At 34.6% G+C, this 20,254-nt stretch overlaps 1 protein-coding gene across 4 annotated transcripts in view; it reads right to left on the bottom strand.

Moving 5' to 3' along the window:
- Ttbk2 (tau tubulin kinase 2) overlaps positions 1–20,254 on the bottom strand; it is a 141,104-nt gene that overhangs the window by 89,630 nt on the left and 31,220 nt on the right. For 3 of the 4 annotated variants that reach the window (XM_026390552.2, XM_026390544.2, XM_026390566.2), the window contains exons 2-3: positions 12,385–12,520; positions 5,981–6,128 (exon numbers count right to left, since the gene is read on the bottom strand). In XM_026390552.2, coding sequence (XP_026246337.1) covers positions 5,981–6,128; positions 12,385–12,453 — 217 coding nt within the window. In that variant the 5' untranslated portion in view covers positions 12,454–12,520. Of the gene's footprint in view, positions 1–5,980; positions 6,129–12,384; positions 12,521–20,254 lie in introns of those variants that run through there. The other variant, XM_026390557.2, reaches the window with a different exon arrangement.

Raw genomic sequence — 20,254 nt, forward strand, 5'->3', positions numbered from 1 at the left:
TAAGGAAGAAATTATTCCCCATTCTATTTCATTTTTTTATTTTGAGACAGTTGTTGAGGCTGGCCTCAAACCTGCAGTCTTCCTGCCTCAGCCTCCTGAGTATCCTGGGAGTACAAGCATGTGCCACCATGCCCAGCTTATACCAATTCTCTAAATATCTTCCGTAAGACAGAAGCAGAGTGTTAGATGCCAGCAGACAACCTACTACTAAAATCAAATGAAGACAAATTACAAAAATGCTATAGTGCAATATCCCTCAGGCACTCAAATAAAAAATTCTAAAAATATATATTAGTAAATTGAAGCCATCAATGGATAAAACCAAGTGAGATTTATATCCCTAGTATGCAAGATGACCAAAATCTAGAACACTCACAATACCATATAAATATCAACTAATGTAATCTATCACATCAACAAGCTAAAGAAAACTCACGTATACATATCCATGGACACAGAAAAGGTATTTGGCAAATCCAAAGTCTATTTGTGATAAAAACTCTTAAAATAGAGATGAACTTTCTCCATTTGATTAAAAATATCTAGAAAAATCCTACAGGGAATATCTACTTAATGGTGAGAAACTACATACTTTCCTGCTAAGATCAGGAACAAAGATGTCTGTACCCTCTTACTGTTCTTTTTCAACGTAATACTGTAAGGCCTAGTAATGAAATAAGACAAAAAGAAATAAAGAATATACTGAATGGGATGGAAGAAATAAAACCGTCTTTGCAAATAATATTATTGTCCATGTAGAAAATCCAAAGGAATCAACAATAGAACTGTAACTAACAAGGATCTACATAACAAGGTTGCAAGATACAGGTCAATGTATAAAAATCATAATAATCAGAACAGCATCATATTGGCAAAAGAATAGACAAAGAAATGAAACAGAGAGCCCAGAAACAGATTCATATAAATATCAATTAATCTTTGACAAAGGCAAAGCCAGTCTTTTTCATTAATGATGTTGGAACAACTGGAGATTAAAATGCAACAAAATACATCTAGACACAAGCCTTACACTTTTTGCAAAAATTAACTCACACAGATAATATATTTATATGTAAAATGAAAAACCCAAGAAAGATAATAACATAAGATAGCCTTGAATTTGGCACTGACTTTTTAAAAATATTTTTTTAGTTTTAGATGGACACAATATCTTTATTTTTATTTATTTATTTTTATGTAGTGCTGAGGATCAAACCCAGAACCTCACATATGCAAGGCAAGTGCTCTACCAGTGAGCTACAACCACAGGCTTTGGCATTGACTTTTTACATACAACATCAAAGGAACAATTCATGAAAGAAAACAATTCATCAAAATTAAAAATTTCTGCTCTGAGAAAGACAAAATAACATGACAATCCATAGACTGGGAGAAAATATTTATAATAGAAGACTTATCTGATATAGGTCTGATATACAAACATTCAAAGAACTCTAAAATAAGAAAACAATTTCATTTAAAAATGGGCCAAAAGATTGAGTAAATTACATTATATGTATCAATATGACATAATGAATCCCACTATTATGTGTAATCATAATACACCAATAAAAAAGAAATGAACCAGATTTTAACAAACACCTTACTTAAGAAGATATACAGATGCTGAGTACAGTGGCACATACCTATAATCCTGAGGCAGGATGATCATAGGTTTCAGGCTAGCCTCAGCAATTCAGAGAGAGACCCTGGCTGCAAAGGGATTAGGGATATAGTTCAGTGGTAAAGGGTGTCCTGAGTTCAATCCCCAGTACCAAAAGAAAAAAAAAAAAAAAAAGGAAGGTTGGGGTTGTACCTCAATGGTAGAGTACTTATCTTGCATGCTCGAGGCACTGGGTTCAATCCTCAGTACCACATAGAAATAAATAAATAAAATAAAGCTATTGTGTCCATCCATAACTAAAAAAAATATTTTTAAAAAGAGGGGAGGAGGAGCAGGGGAAGGAAGAGAAGGAGAAGAGGAAGATGAAGAGAAAGAAGAGCAGGAGGAGGAGGAAAATAATGAAAAGGGAAGAGGGAAAGGAGGAGGAGGAGGAAGAACAAAAACAACAGATGGTAAATAATTGTGCAAAAAAATGCTCAACATCATATATCATCAGGGAAATTATACAACTAATACAACAAGATATCACTATATATCTGTTAGATGACCAAAATCCAGAACACTCACAATACCAAATGCTAGTGATGACTTGAAGAAACAGCTAACTGCCAAATGCAGTTGTAGCCACTAGATGCAAAATGGTATAGCCACTTTGGAAGATAGTTTCACAGTTGCTTATGAAACTATATGTTTTCTTACTATCTAACCCAGCAATAGTGCTTCTTTTTTTAATATTTATTTTTTAGTTGTAGTTGGACACAATACCTTTATTTCACTTATTTATATTTATGTGGTGCTGAGGATCGAACCCAGGGTCTCACATGTGTGAGGCAAGCGCTCTACCGCTGAGACACAACCCCAGGCCACAATAGTGCTTCTTGATATTTACCCAAAAGAGCTGAAAAGTTATGTCCACACAAAAACCTGCACATAAATGTTTACAATGGCTTTATTCATAATTGCCCAAATTTGAAAGCAACTAAGACATCCTTCAATAGTTAAATAAACCAGTACATCTAGATAATGGAATATGATTTGATACCAAAAGGAAATGAGCTATCAAGCCATAAAATGATGTGAAGGAAATTTAAATGCACATTACTAAGTGAACAAAGCCAATACCATACTATTACAGCTATATGAAACTCTGAAGAAGGTAAAACTATAGGGATCATAAAAAGATTAGTAGTAGCCAGGAGGAGAGAAAGAAGAACAAAAAGAGCTCAGAGGATTTTTAGGGCAGTGAAAAAATATGTGTGTATGAATTCTTCATATTGTAATATACTATATTATCCACCCTTTTATATATACAATTGTCTAAACCCATAAAATGTACAATACAAAAGTAAACCCCACTGAGTGACCCAAAAGTTTTCTATAGTAAACTATGGATTTGAAGTGATAATGATATGTCAGTGTAGGTTCATCAATAGTAACAAATGCACTGCTCTGGTAGGGAATGTTGGTAATGAGGGAGACTGTGTATGACAGGGAAGGCAATTTGTGGAATGTTTCTAAATGCACATATTTTTAAATTTTCCTGTGAACTTAAAACTGCTCAAATAAAGGGTTTAGAAAACCAGGAGGAAAATAATTTAAGGGGCTAGGGTTGTGGCTCAGTGATAAAGTGCTTGCCTAGCATGTGTGAGGCCCTGGGCTCAATTCTCAGCACCACATATGAATAAATAAAATAGTCCACTTACAACTAAAAAATCTATATTTAAAAAAAATTATTTAATTTAATAATTTAATTTAATTGTCACTTTCAATTCAGGATTCTAGACATGTACCAAATTTTGTTAAAACTAAAATGGAAATCCATTTTTTATATAGGTACTTATGGCTCCTGAGGTATTATAGAATTACTAGTGATTCGAAGTCAAAGGACAGAAGTTGTTTAAATCTTGTAATAGTACTGCAAATAAAATTGGACTTATTAAAAATAAAAACAGTCATGAATTGAGACACAGCATAAGAGATCATTAAAATGGATAAGTGACAATAAGTAGTATATCACTGTCAAACATTTACTTAAGGAAAAAAAAGACTTTAACAGAATAGGGAGGCAATTATCCCCTTTGCACAGGATTTCAATGCAAAGAAACTGATAAAAGATGAAGATAATATAGTCACAAATGGAGAAAAAGAAGAGACACAACTAAATGGTTATGAAGAGATTTACCTCTGAACAATTATGTTACTAAACAGAAAAGCTGAACAAGTTTAAGGCTCTACTTATTAGGGACAATTTAGAGACTATCAACTTTGTGTGGAAGTATCAAACCTAAAAATAGGTGGTTTAGTTTAGAAACGATTAAAACACTCAACCACATTTGTAAAAACCAAGTAAAATTGAAGAGTTGAGCTTGATTCAATAAAGTATTGCAGGTTTCATCCAGAATGATTCAGAGAGATCCAAGAAACTAATCTGGTGAAGTAGCACAGGGAAGGTTCCCCAAAATAAAATACAGGATAAAATGGTAAGGACTTCATGGGATAGGGTCAACGAAAGAAAGATATTAATAATGAGAGATTTTCAGAGCTGAGGAAATCCAGGCTGTTCAGTGCAGGAAAGACTGAAAAAAAAAAAAGATAAATGAGAATAGAGGGAATCTGAGAAAAGGCATAACATGAATTCTGAGAAAGGGGATTGATTTATTTAAAGGAGCAAGATTTAGGATCCAGGCTAAACTCATCATAAAATATCAAAAATTGAACATCAATTTAAGACAAACTAATCCTATAATAGAGGGTACCTCTATTCATATACTGTTTCCTTATACATTTTAATTCTTTAATTGGGGTCATTCAATATTAAATCTCCATGCTGCTAGGAAAGCAAAAACAGTTCGGTCTCATAAAAATGTTCTCAAAAGAATCCAGATTCCAAAGCAATCTCAGTAAAAGGAAGATGTAAGGCATAAGTATGCAGAAGGCTTAAATTAAAAAGAGAACACACTCAAAGACTATTCATTGAAATAGAGACCAAAAGATTTAAAAACCTATCCATTTTTGAAAAATGAAGAATTCTGAAGGATAGGGTATCATGTGGTTATAAGCAGATAGGAAAAAAAAACATTTTAGGTTGATAATAGGAAAAATAAAGTAGAAGTAAAGGAGAGCACTAATATCCAGGGTCTCCAACTTACTTATAAAAGGCACTAATTGATCTTTAAGCTTTATTACATAAATCCTGAATAAAGTACAGCCAAAAGAAGCAGGAGAACCTCCTAAAGGGACTGCAGAGCTGTCTCCTGCTTCACTGAAGCATCTCCTCAGGGTCAAACAAATCAAAGGTCAGTGAAGATAAACTGTCCAGGCCAAGCTGATGCTGGGAGTAGAACAAATATCCTGGGATCTGTGCACTTTTGAAAAGGGCTCCAGCTGCACCTGTTTGTGGCCTCAACATCACTGAGTTGAGAACAACTCAAGAGAAATAGGGAAAAGGAGAAAAGGGAGAAAAATTAAAAAACATCTTTTTCTCTATTCTTTCTCCTCTAATTCTTTGTCTATTAATGACAATGGATGCTAATCTATTTACTATCTTCCTGATTTGCCATGTTGTGGTAAAGCTAAGTGTAAACTAAATATAACTACTAAATAGATTTATAATTTTATTATGATCATACTCTAATCAACTGACCAAACTGGGAGAGAAACTTGTATAATCAGAAAGCTTAGGGCAAAATGGAATGATCATCTTTATTTAATTTTGATTCATATCAAACACTTTAATATTTGTAGTATCACAATGTTTCATTAAATAGTTATTACAAAGATGAACACAAACTAGCAATGATTTCAGGGTTTTATATGACTATGACTAGACTGACATCAGAAAAAACTTATTTGACCTTGTAGTAAAAACATAGGGACCTGAGTAGTAAAGTGGACTTTCAAAACTGAAAATGGCAAGAATTATACTCTGAAACTCAAGTAGTGAGAATACATAAAAGAGCAGTATATTCTTTTAAAACCATCCTGTAGTATGATCTGAAGTCAACTTCCTTAATGTGATTTTTTTAACATCCAAAGAAACCTCAGAGGTATTTTATGATTGATTTTTTTTAATAAAGCAAATTTTACCATAGCAGATTTAGTACAATACTTTCTAAAGCAATAGTGACTCTGCTAAATTCACTCTCTCATCCTTACCTTGAAAAGGAATTCTCAAAATCCAATTAGTCTAAGCAATCACACATCTCTATTACTACTAACTGTGATAAAATTTTCAAGAAAAAAATTCTCAGCATGTTTATACCTAGCAGATACCAGAAAATGTAGTCAAGGTTCAAGAATACTAAACTATAAATTATCATACAAATTATAAATTGTGTATCATCCAAAGCAGCTTACCTTGTAGTTTTTTCAAAACAGCAACCTCCATTTTCAGAACTTGTTTTGGTTGTTGAGCTGATTCCACTTTCAGTGCAACATTTTCCCTGGTGAGCATGTCCAAGGCATCGTAAATTTCTCCAAAGCCCCCACCCCCAATTTTTCTCAACTGCACAGAAAATAAAATAAGAATAAACTCAAAATTATGAGAAGATTCTAACTGGGAACAAATTCAGATCTCTTATTTAGAAAAAATATATATAATTTAACAATCCTCATTTTATGATAAAATATTCAGTACTGTTAAATTAACTATGTATATGGCAAAAAGAAATCAAAAGCCTGAAAATAACATCAAAACCTTTTTCCAAGGGTCTTCCTCAAAAAGTAATGAAATTATTTCAGTAACAAACAATTTGAAAACTTGATCTATAGGCAGCAGGAGAAAAGTCACAAAAAATATAATATCTGAAAGAATCAACTTCCACAAATGCCACTCAGATTTATTATTTTAACTCTAAAACAGTCATCTTCACACTTTTTAAACCATAAAATCTTTTTGCCAATTGATATCTCACTTGGAACCAATCTAGTGTATGCGTACAGGGGAGGTCAGAAGATGGAGCCAACACCCATCCCTCTCACCACTAATGACTCTTCTCTGAGGCAACTAACAGGCTCCACAAAGCAGGCAGAGAACTACTCTGAAGAATCCCAGAGTTATGCATCTACACATTCAAATAAGAGTAAGTTGTAATTGATTTAAGTACTTTCATCAAATATTTAATATTTTTCTAATAAGATGAAAAATTAACTGGGAAACATCATGATTTTGTATTGGTATCATAAACAATTTCTGATGAGCTAGAGACAACTAGACCTATAAGGTTCTAAAGAAAATGGAGTAGGTGATGTATTTCAAGTTAGATAGCATGAAATCAGTCATCTTCCATTTCTTGACCCTAGATCGTCTTTTCCTTATATTTTCAAATCCCTAGGATGTGATATAACACAGGAAGCCATCACCAGAAGCATGGGGGTCTTAAATCCTAACCCCTCAAGAGGCCCCATGTCATGTCCTACTTATTTATTTCTCCACTGAATTTTCATTGATTATTATACCTAGGCTAATTTCTTTCTCATCTGAATTTCTATGAGAATAATTTGTTTAGTCATTCAATTAATCATTTTATCAGTCCACACCTCAAAAATTATTATTATGTATTATTCTACTACTTTTTAACTCATGTTGCTTAACTTTCTATTGTCAATGTCCCACCCCACTACAGAAAAAGTTTCAAAGAGAGAGTCATTTATCTTACTTCTTTTAAGTCCTATAGCATTTGGAAAAATCCCAGTTACATAGTTATTGCTTAATAACTAATAATTTGCATGTTTGAGTCATAATTGATATTCATTTTGGTTTGTTGTAAGGAAAGAAATATTTTGAGGAACTATAGGATGAGCTTGAGTTAAAAAATAAGCTTCAGAACTATTCAATTAAATATGTTGCTGTTTGTTGGGCCATGATTACTGCTTATGATTCTATATATTTTGTCCATTAAACAAAGCCTAGAGTAACTTGAAAAACTCAAAAATAAGCTGGACATAGTGGTGCACATCTGTAGTCCCAGCTGCTCAGGAGGATGGGGCAGGAGGAAAGAGTTCAGAAGTTCACAGCCAAATAGGTCAACATAATGAGACCCTGCTCAAAACAATAACAAAATTCACAAATAGTTCCAAAGGGATGTCCTTCTAATTATGGATAGATGAGGGGGTGGCTTATTGTTTTACCTCACAAAACCTTACCAAATGACAGAATTTTTAAAAATAAAAAAATTAGACTTTAGTAAATGTTTTTGCCATTAGTTTATTCTTATACTGCCACTTGAGTATAAATAAAGCATTAGTGAATAAGAAACATTATTACCCTATATACGTGTACTACACGACTAGTGTGGCTCTGCATCATGTACAGCTGTAGGAGTGAGAAGTTGTGCTCCACTTGTGTACAATGTGTCAACCTGCATTCTATTGTCATGTATAACTAATTAGAACAAATGAAAAAATAAAATAAATAAAGCATTAGTATTTTCTAAATTATCTTGACAAAACCCTAAGACATTATCAATGCTTCTGAGGCTAAGGGACAGAGGCAGTTTAGTAGATGGGGATACACAGATTAAAGATGACTACTACTGTATCTCTGTCCAATTCTTACTCTTCTTCAGTGTGAAGAAGGCCTTTCATATTAAAAAAGAAAATGTGACATTGCCATTCTCCCATCAAGAGACAGATTCTATTTTCCCACCTCCTTAAATCTGGGTGAATTTTGTAAGTGATTTAACCAACAAAACAGAGGAGAGGAACACTGTGCCAATTCCGAGGACAACCCCTAACTACCTAGTAGTTTCTGCTTCCTGTCTTTTGAAAACAAGTCACAATAATAATAAAAAAAAAGGGTCTCTCAAAAATAGAAAGGAAACCCATAGAGTAGAGGAAGGGGACTGAGAGGGAGAAAGGAGAGTAAAAAGAGGTTTTGGGGGAAAAAAAATCAAATAAATTATGCAATGTCCATGCATGAATATACCACAATGAATTCCATTTTCATGTAAAATTATAATGCACTAATTTAAGAAAATAATAGAAGGGACACCAGTAAAGTAGATGAAGGGGATCAGGGTGAGAAAGGAAAGGAGGGAAAAGAGAGGTACTGGGGAAGGAAAGTGATAGAATAATGTTATATGCACGTATGAGTATGTCACAATGAACCCCACTATTATGCATTATAATGCACCAATAAAAACCATATTTTAAAAACCCAGCTACAAAATAATGCATGTGACCATCTTTAGAAGTCATAGACATAGCCACATTCAGGCTCTGTGTCGCACGCCTATAATCCCAGCAACTCAGGAGGCTGAGGCAGAAGGATCATGAATTCAAAGCCAGCCTCAGCAACTTAGCAAGGTCCTAAGAAACTTAGTGAGATTCTGACTCTAAAAAAAAAAAAAAAAAAAAAACATGGGCTGGGGCTGTAGCTCAATGGTATAGTGCCAGCCTCACATGTATGAGGCACTGAGTTCAATCCTCAGCACCACCTAAAAATAAGTAAACAAAGATATTGTGTCCACCTACACCTAAAAAAAAAAAAATTTAAAAATAAAATATAAAAAAGGGCTGGGGATGTGGCTCCATGGTTAAGTGTCTCTGGGTTCAATCCCAGATACCAAAAAAAATCAGCCATAGGAAATTTTCTAGAAAATGAACTATGAAACTGGAGACAGTGGAAGAGCTAAAGATCCCAAAGGTACCAGAAGTGAGCATTTGGAAGTGGATCCTCCAACCCAACCAATCTTACTAGTGCCACATGACTAAAAAAGACAAACCACCCAAGCATACCGGTCCCTAATTTATAATCCACAAAATTATAGTGGGATAGGGAGCGGGAGCATGGGAGGAATAGGTGAACTCTATATAGGGCAGAGGGTTTCAAGGGAAAATGGGGGGATAGGGGATTAGTAAGAATGGTGGAATGTGATGGACATCATTATCCAAAGTACATGTATGAAGATATGAATTGGTGTCAACATACTTTATATACAACCAGAAATATGAAAAATTGTGCTGTATATGTGTAATAAGAATTGTAATGCATTCCGCTATCATTTTTTTAATCAATAAAAAAATTGTGAGCAAATAAAATGTCTGTTTTAAATGTCTATGTTTTGATGTAGTTATATAACAATTAAGTAACTGAAGTACCATCCTAATAATGAGCCTGTGCTGTTATTAAAAATGCCACTCTGGGGTTCGGGATATAGCTCAGTTGATAGAGTACTTGCCTCACATGCACAAGGCCCTGGGTTCAATACCAGGCACAATTAAAAGAAATAAAATAAAAAGCCCCTCCTCCTTTCAAATTTGGGGGGATAAATTCCACAAATATATTAGCTCTCATTATCAGGAAAAGAGAGAGCCATGTAGGCAGATCTTCACTTATTACCTTTTGATATGTCTACTGGAGAACAGCCAATCCTATCATTGTACTTAGAACAATGCTAGGAACCGAAGCAACAATTACCAACTTTTGTAATCTCCCTACACCAGTCCATGATGATGACATGGTTCTTATATTTGGTGAAGCAAATTTTCAAAGCCTACTGATCTACCTAGTCAGTAAAACATCCTATAATATAGAAACAAAATTTTTACTGCCAAAAAAAAGGCTGAGGATATAGCTCAGTGGTAGCACACATACTTTCCACGGGTGAGGACCTGTGTTCAAAACCCAGGAAAAAAAAAATATTGCTAAAGGGTCTTTCCTTTTTCTATCTATTGACAAATTAAGGAAAACACTAAAATAGCTTTGTGAAACCTGCTAATGGAACAAAACTTTGGGCGACTAAAGACTAGATAGCAATAAAAATACTTAAATATACTGAAAACAAAAACAATTCCTTTAAAAAATAAAGTCTATTAGGACCATGTCAAAGGAATTCAGAAGACAACTTGAAGGATGTCCCCCTTAGTCAAATGAGACAATTTGAATATCTTTAAGGACAAAAACTATAATGGACTAAAATATATCAAATCTACAAATTCTTAACTATACTAAAAAACAAATTTCACTGGTAACTTTTGGAGTATGCTAGGGAACTAAGCAAAATAAGCAAGCATTGCTTTCCTAATCAAACAGCTGATGATAGAAATTTCTCTTTATAGGTATATTTCAACTAATAAATGAAAAAAAATGATAGAATATCAGCAATTTTCAATCCCCCCCCCAAAAAAATTTAATAGGTCTGAGCACAGTAGCTTTAATCCCAGTAACTCCAGAAGCTAAAGCAGGAGGATCACAAATTCAAAACCAGACTCTACAATTTAACAAGGTCCTAATCAACTTAGCAAAAACCTGTCTCAAATGAAAAATAAAAAGGACTGGGGATATAGCTCAGTAGTAAAGCATCCCTAGTTTCAAACCCCAGTACCATCCCCCCAAAAAACAATGAACAGACCTAGGCAATACACATCAATAGCTACTAATATAACAAAATAGCCCTTCTAGTTAAAACTACATTATATCATTTATGAAAAAAAATGGGGGGTCCCACTTCAAGAAACAAACCTAACTCATATATAATCAGCCCTCTAAATACAATTACCAGTTTCCATGAAATATATGAGACAGAAAGACATATTAACATTGATGGAAGCAACTAGTAATATCCAAACCAATGTGAAATTCTGCATATAAATCACCTTGTTTCTTCGGTAATGTTAAGGAAAAGAGAGAGATACAGATAAAGAGAAAATCTAGAAAATGAAAGAATAAGTACCACTTGTAATACCCAGACCTAATTTAGACCGTGATTCAAATTACCAAAACAATTTACAAAAAAATAAGGGAAATGTGAAAACTGAAAGGCTATTCTTCGATATTAAGAAATTATTACTGGGGTCTGGAGATGTGGCTCAAGCGGTAGCGCACTCGCCTGTTATGCGTGCTCGCCTGTTATGCGTGCGGCCTGGGTTCGATCCTCAGCACCACATACAAATAAAGATGTTGTGTCTGCCAAAAACGAAAGAATAAGTAAAAAATTCTCTCTCTCTCTCTCTCTCTCTCTCTCTCTCTCTCTCTCTCTCTCTCTCTCTCTCTCCCCCTCTTTCTGCTCTCTCTCTTAAAAAAAAGAAATTATTACTTCTTTGGGTGTGATAATGGTAGTATGATTATGTTTTTTTTTTTTTTTTTTAAAGAGAGAGTGAGAGAGGGGAGAGAGAGAGAGAGAGAGTTTTTTTTTAATATTTATTTTTTAGTTCTCAGCGGACACAACATCTTTGTTGGTATGTGGTGCTGAGGATCGAACCCGGGCCGCACGCATGCCAGGCGAGCGCGCTACCGCTGAGCCACATCTCCAGCCCGTATGATTATGTTTTAAGAAAGAAGTCCTGATTTTTTAAGTATACATACTAAAGCAAGTACAGAAATACTAAGGTTAAAGATTTTGTCAAAATACTCTAGACGGAAGATGAAAGAGAACAATCAAGATGAACAACAAATACTTATAATTTTCCTTAATTAAAAGGAACATGCAGTTCACTGTACTTCCAAACACTATATTTTTTTTCATGTGTTCTTTCCTTAAGTACACTTTCATTTACCTTACTTAACATAGCTACTAGAAGTTAGGAAGTTATAGTACTTTATGAAGAAAAACTAAGAATTCAAGTATAAACAGAACTTAATCATAAGAAAATAACTGCTTTAGGCACAAAAACAATGTAGGTATTATTGCCTAATGAAATGGTATTTTTACCAAGATACCAAAATTGACCCCTATATGTACAAACACACATACACACACACACACACACACACACACACACACACACACAAACACACACACCCCAAGAAGTACACTCACCACTTTCCATCTTTCTTTTACTAGGATTCCAACACTGAGGATATCCGGCTGCTCTCCTCCCCCACTCATTGCAAAACACTGATGTGGTAGAACAGCTACACAGGCATCTAGCTCCCAAGGGTGGTTTCCATTTAACCTAAAACAAAAGAAATAGTAACATATCAGGGCTAATTAATCCATACAACATTTCAATATCAAGAAAGCTGGGGTTGTAGCTCAGTGGCAGAGCGCTTGCCTAGCACTGGGTTTGATGTCTCAGCACTGCATATAAATAAATAAAATAAAGATCCATTGACAACTAAAAAAAAGCACCAGTTGGGACTGCAAATTGGTGCAGCCAATTTGGAAAGCAATATGGAGATTCCTTAGAAAGCTGGGAATGGAACCACCATTTGACCCAGCTATTCCCCTTCTTGGACTATACCCAAAAGACCTAAAAAGAGTATACTACAGGGACACAGCTACATCAATGTACATAGCAGCACAATTCACAATAGCTAGACTGTGGAACCAACCTAGATGCCCTTCAATAGATGAATGGATAAAAAAAAATGTGGCATTTATACACAATGGAATACTACTCAGCAGTAAAAAAATAACAAGATCATGGCATTTACAGGGAAATGGATGGCATTAAAGCAGATTATGCTAAGTGAAATTAGCCAATCCCTAAAAAACAAATGCCAAATGTCTTCTCTGATATAAGGGATGTGACTCAAAATAGAGTAGGAGGAAGAGCTTGAGAAGAAGATTACCACTAAATAGGGAAGGGAGGTAGGAGGGAATGGGAGGGAGAAGGGGAATTGCATGGTAGATGGAAGGAGACCCTCATCGTTATACAAAATACATGTATGATGATGTGAGGAGGAAGAAAAAAAAGAGAGAGAAATGTGTCACAGTAGATTGGGTAGAGAGACGTGATGGGAGGGGAGGGGAGGGGAGGGGGGAATAGGAAGGGCAGCAGAATACAATAGACACTAGTATTGCTGTATGTATATACGTGGCCATATAATCAATGTGATCCTGCAACCTGTACACGTGGAAAAATGAGAATTCATACCCCATTTGAATCAAATGTATGATATGTCAAGATCAGAGCAATTGGGGCTGGGGATGTGGCTCAAGCGGTAGCGCGCTCCCCTGGCATGCGTGCGGCCCGGGTTCGATCCTCAGCACCGCATACCAACAAAGATGTTGTGTCCGCCGAGAACTAAAAAATAAATATTAAAAATATTCTCTCTCTCTCTCTCTCTCTCTCTCTCTCTCTCTCTCTCTCTCTCTCTCTCTCTCCTCTCACTCTCTCTTTAAAAAAAAAAAAAAAAGATCAGAGCAATTAATAAAAAAAAAAGCACCAGTCTTATACATTAAGTAGAAAGCCTTGTTGGAAAGGGGGAAATGCCTCACAAAGTATTCCAAAAGTTGTTTAATGCATATCTTAAAAAGCACATTATTTTTTTTTACTATAGATTTCCAGACATTACAAAGACAGTGTTACAACACAAACATTATTTACAATAACTGAGATTGCTAGACTAAAGAGCAAGCATGGGGTCAATGGCATTTGACCCAAATAGACTACTATCTTGAATGCAACATACTGTGAAAAAGACACAGTACCTAATCTACAACAGTTTATAGTTTGCTAGGTTGTAACACAGTTACCTTAACATCATTAGAGCTAATCATTTTTGTTGTTGTTGATAAACAGTATGCCTTTATTTTATTTGTTTTATTTTTATGGGATGCTGAAGATGGAACCCAATGCCTCACACCTGCTAAGCAAGCACTCTTGTCACTCAACTACAGCCCCAGTCTGAGCTAATCATATTTTAATGTTACAAAATGCACTTAAATGAGAGCTAGAGAAATAGCACAGTTGGCAGAGTGCTTGCTTCGCATATACAAGGCTCTGGGTTCAATCCCCAGCACCACACACACACACCAAGAAAATGCACTTAAATGCACAGGAAATAAACATGAACACAGAAATGTACTTTTGGTCAAACAATGAAAGGAGAATAATAGTGAAAAGAATAGCATACCTGCAGAAAATCAAAAGATAGAAATGCACAGCCTAAAGGAGATGAAAACTAAGCTCGTCTAGGAATTAGAGATTAATTAGAATGATTTTCAGGAAATATTGTTCAATAGAAAAAAGCAAGATGCAAGTAAAGGGTTTGTAGTATGCTTCCTTTTATGTAAAAAGAAAGTAAATGTTGAGTAAAATATTTGCTTTTATCTATTTATTTAATATCTTTATTTTATTTATTTATTTTTATGTGGTGCTAAAGATCAAACCTAGTGCCTCATACATGCCAGGCCAGCACTCCACCATGAGCCACAACCCTAGCTCTATTTGCTTTTATTTTTAAAAAAAGAAAAAAAAAGTCAAAAACTGATGAAAATTATTCTCCCTAAGAGGATTAGGCAAACTTTTTCAGTAAAGTGTGGGAGGCCAACCTTACGGGTGACTGAGAGCCTCAGCACCCAGCTGGGGAGTGTGAAAGGGCCAGAAAACAAATATTTTAGGCTTCACAGGACCTATACATTCACTGTCATAGCTACTCAACTCCACCACTAAAACACAAAAAGAAGCCATAAAAAGCCTGGCAGTGGTGCACTCCTGAAATCCCAGCAACTAGGGAGGCTGAGGCAGGATTATAAATTTGAGACTAGCCTCAGCAACTTAACTACTCTTTCTCAAAATAAAAAGGACTGGGGGTGTGGCTCAGTGGTAAAGCAACCCTGGGTTCAATTTCAGTACCAAAAATTAAAAAAAAAAAAGCAAAAAACAATATGTAAACAAATAAGTTTACATTTGGGGGGGGAGTGTGTGGGAGGTTGGTCAAATCTGATCTGCAAACTGTTATTTAACAACATTTACTCAACAGAAAGGGAGGGTAGGGAGAGGATGAAGAGTATTAAGGATGGAAGCCAAACGTGAATATACCTTGTTTTACAGTTTTATTTTGGAACTATGTAAATGTTTTGTATATGATAAAAAAAATCCCAATACTCCAAATTCAAAAAAACAATATAGGAAATGATCATGGAAACTGGATTTAAACATAGCTTGGTGGCACATGCCTGTAATTTCAGAGACTGGAAAGGCTGCAGCAGGAGAATCACAAGTTCAGGGCCAGCTTCAACAACTTAGCAAGACCTTGTCTCAAAATAAAAAATAAGGGCTGGGGATATTATTCAATAGTAGAGTTTTCCTAGGTTCAGTCCATAGTACCAGAAAAAAAAACAAACTAACCAACCAATCAAATAATGATAATAGCTTCGAAAGAATGATTAACATTCAGAAAGTCAACCAATCAATAACAGCCATACTTCATAACCACATTTGCATAATACAAGGTCATTCTATGCCTAAATTCTTCTGTCTTACCAATCCCTGAACACAATTCCCAAATCAAATACATTAGTAGTTTGCTTCATTCAGAAAAAGCATGCCCTACAGTCACAGCTATCTCTGCATAATACACAATAAATTTACCATTTTGTTCAGATATTGAATAGTGACACTTGAAAAATAGTGAAAATGCAAAATTAAACAAAAAAAATTTTTAAAAACACTAAAAATGGAAGGTGTACAATTTCTAAAAAATTTAAAATAAACCCAAACCCATTGCTTACCAAGTTTGTTCCATAATCACATAGAAAATAATTGTTTCAAGTGGCTTTAAAATACAGTATTTGGGCCAGGTGTTGTGGCACAGGCCTATAATCCCAGCAGTTTGAGAGGCTGAGACAGGAGGATCACACGTTCAAAGCAAGCCTCAGCAATTTAGCAAGACCCTACGCAATTTAGTAAGACCCTGTCTCTAAATAAAATATAAAAAAGGGCTGGGGATGTGGCTCAATTGAACATGCCCCTACGTTCAATTTCTGGTACCTAAATAAATAAATAAAATATAGCATTTGATTGTACATCCCACTGGAAAATATCTTAGGAAATAAATGAACCATAAAGAAATCTTAAGGCTAGAGGGCATAGATCAGTAGTAAAATGCTTGCCTAGCAAGTGTGAGACCCTAGGTTTGATTCCCAGGGGCTGCAAAAGAAAAAAGAGAAAGAAAACTTAAAAACTGCAGTTAGTAGAAGATGCCATCAAAAGCCTACCAACCAAGAAAAGCCCAGACAAATTCAAAGCTGAGTCCTACAAAATCTACAAAGAAGAATTAATATCATATTCCTCAAATTATTCTGTGAGACAGAAAAGGAACGAACCCTTCCAAACTCATTCTATGAAGCTAGTATCACCCTGATACTAAATCAGGCAGACACACATCAAGGAAAGAAAATTTCAGACCATTATCCATTGATGCAAAAATTCTTAATAAAATTCTGGCAAATCAGGCAGGGGCTGAGGTTGTGGCTCAGTGGCAGAGCATTTGCCTAATATGTGTGAGGCACTAGGGTTTGAGTCTCAGCACCACATAAAAATTAATAAAATAAAGGTCCATCAACAACCAGAAATTTTTTTTTTAATTCTGGCAAATTGCATACAAAAACATATTTAAAAAATAGTGCACCGTGATCAAATGGGGTTCATTCCAGCGATGCAAGGTTGGCTCAACATACAGAAATCAATAAATATAATTCATCACATCAATAGACTTAAAGAATTATATGATTATATCAACTGATGCAAAGAAAGCATTTGACAAAATACAGCACCCTTTCATGTTCAAAACACTATAAAAACTAGGGATAATAGGAACAACATTGTGAAAGCTATCTATGTCAAACCCAAGACCAACATCATTCTGAATGGAGAAAGATTAGAAGCATTTCCTCTAAAAACTGGAACAAGACAGGGATGCCCTCTTTCACCATTTCTATCCAAAATAGTCTTTGAAACTCTAGCCAGAGCAATTAGATAGAAATTAGAAAGAAATTAAAGGGATTAATTGAGAAAGAGATACAGTTAGGAAAAGAAGAACTTAGACTATCATTATTTGCTGATGACACGACTCTATATTCATATAATTCATCATATCAATAAGACTTAAAGAATCATGATTATATCAATTGATGCAGAGAAAGCATTTACAAAACACAGCACCCTTTCATGTTCAAAACACCCTTTCATGTTCATATGATTCATGATTTAATTCTATTGATGGGATGAATAATATTTACTGATTTCTGTATGTTGAACCAACCTTGCATCGGTGGAATGAACCCCATTTGATCATGGTGCACTATTTTTTTAATACATTTTTGTATGCAATCTGCCAAAATTTTTGTTTTGATTTTTTTTAGTTGTTAATGGACCTTTATTTTACTTATTTATATGTGGTACTGAGAATCAATTTTTAAAAATCTACATTATGTTGGATTAGGCCCCATATTCCTTAACAAGACTCCTAAGGTGCAAAAAATAAAATCAAGATTTAATACGTGGGATGGACTCAAACTAAAAAGCTTCTTCTCAGCAAAAGAAACCATCAATGAGGTGAACAGAGAACCTACATTTTGGGAACAATTTTTTGCCACACACATGTCAGACAGAGCACTAATCTCCAGGATATATAAAAAACCCAAAAAACTTAACACCAAAAAACCAAACAACCCAATCAATAAATGGTCTAAGGAGCTGAATAGACACTTCTCAGAAGATATAAAATCAATCAACAAATATATGAAAAAACTTTCAACATCTCTAGTAATTAAAAAAAAATGCAAACCAAAACTACTCTAAGATTTCATCTCACTCCAGTCAGAATGGCAACTATCAAGAATACAGACAACAATAAATGTTGGTGAGGATGTGGGGGAAAAGGCATACTCATACATTGCTGGTAGGACTGCAAATTCATGCAAATAATCTAGAAATAAGTATGTAGATTCCTTAGAAAACTTGGAATGGAACCACCATTTGACCCAGCTTTCCCACTCCTCAGTCTCTACCCAAAGGACTTAAAATCAGCATACTATAGTAACACAGCCACATCAATATTCATAGCAGCTCATTTCATAATAGCTAAACTTTGGAAGCAACCTAGATCCAGTAGATGAATGGATAAAGTAATTATGGTATATATACACAATGGAATATTACTCAGCATTAAAAGAGAATAAAATTACGGCATTTGCACGTAAATGGATCGAGTTGGAGAATATCATACTAAATGAAGTGAAAAAAACCTAAAAACCAAAGGCCAAATGTTCTCTCTGATAAGTGGATGCTGATCCAAAACAGGAAGTGGGGAGACATGAGAAAAACAGAGGAACTTTGATTGGGCAAAGGGAAGGGAAGGGAAGGAAGGTGCATGAGGGCAGGAAAAAAAGGTGGAATGAGATGGACATCATTACCCTAGGTACATGTATGACTACACATATGTTGTGATACTACATCATGTACAACCAGAGAAATGTAGTTGTGCTGCAATTATGTACAATGAATCAAAATGCATTCTCATATCATATATACCTAATTAAAATAAGTAAATAAATTTTAAAAACAGCACAAAAATTGCTTAGAGAGTAGATCTGAAATATGGTCACCACCACCAAAATAATAATAATCAGGTAATGCTAATGTTAAATTTTTTGATTACAGTTATTGCACAATGTACACATATTTCAAAATGTCATTCATAATACATATATATGATTTTTATTTGTCAATTAAATATACATTTAAAAATAAGAAATAAGGGCTGGGGTTGTAGCTCAGTGGTAGAGCGCCTGCCTAGCAAGTGTGAGGCACTGGTTTCAATTCTCAGCACCACATATAAATATATAAATATAATAAAGGTCAACTGACAATAAAAAAAGAAAAAAAAATTTTTTTTAAATAAGAAATACAATGTTTAAGATGCATGTATTTTCAATGTAAAATATCATTATTTCTATTTCATCTTCTGTACTTTGCTTGAACATTCTATGTTATTTTTAGTTAGTTTTTTTTCAGATTGACTTTTTTAACATGATACAGAAAAACAGACTTATAGAATGTTTATTTTCTAGTCATAATATCAATATATTATTAAGAATTAAGAGAGGGCAGGGGATGTGGCTCAAGCGGTAGCACGCTCGCCTGGCATGCATGCGGCCCAGGTTCGATCCTCAGCACCACATTCAAACAAAGATGCTGTGTCCACCAAAAATTAAAAAATAAATATTAAAAAATTCTCTCTCTCAAAAAAAAAAGAATTAAGAGAATGCTGAAAGTATATAAGAAATAAAATCAGCCCATAATCATGCCAAAAAAAACCCTGCATTTAGTAGTTTTATTATTAGAAGTAATAATGATACTGTTTTAAAACTATGATACTATGGAGCTAGAGAATAACATGCTAAGTGAAATAAGCCAATCCCCAAAAACCAAAGGCCAAATGTCTTCTCTGATAAGCAGATGCTTATCCATAGTGGTGGATGAGAATGAAGGAACTTTGGATTGTACAGAAGGGAGTAAGAAGGGGGAGAGGGGGCATGGGGATGGGAAAGATGGTTGAATGAAAGAGACATTATTACCCTGTATACAGGTATGATTATACTACCAGCACCATGCACAGCCAGAGGAATGAGAATTTATGCTCCATTTGTGTACCATGTGTCAAATACATTCTCTTCATGTATATCTAATTAGAACAAATTTTAAAATTAACAAAACTATGATACTGAGTGATGGAGTAAATAAGTGATTATACTAACTCATTAGGATACAAAAGATAATATAAAGAGACATAAATATAAAAATCAAAGAAGTCAGGTTAAAATCCTGAAACCTTATCCTGAAGAAAATGAACAACTCTGTATTCTTTATTAAACTACACATTTTACAACTCTAAGCAATGCAAGTCAATGGCATTAAGCAGCTATGGGTTCAAAATACTATTTCCCTAAGGAGAAA

This window comes from Urocitellus parryii, chromosome 6 (genome assembly GCF_045843805.1).
Source record: "Urocitellus parryii isolate mUroPar1 chromosome 6, mUroPar1.hap1, whole genome shotgun sequence".
Taxonomy (NCBI): domain Eukaryota; kingdom Metazoa; phylum Chordata; class Mammalia; order Rodentia; family Sciuridae; genus Urocitellus; species Urocitellus parryii.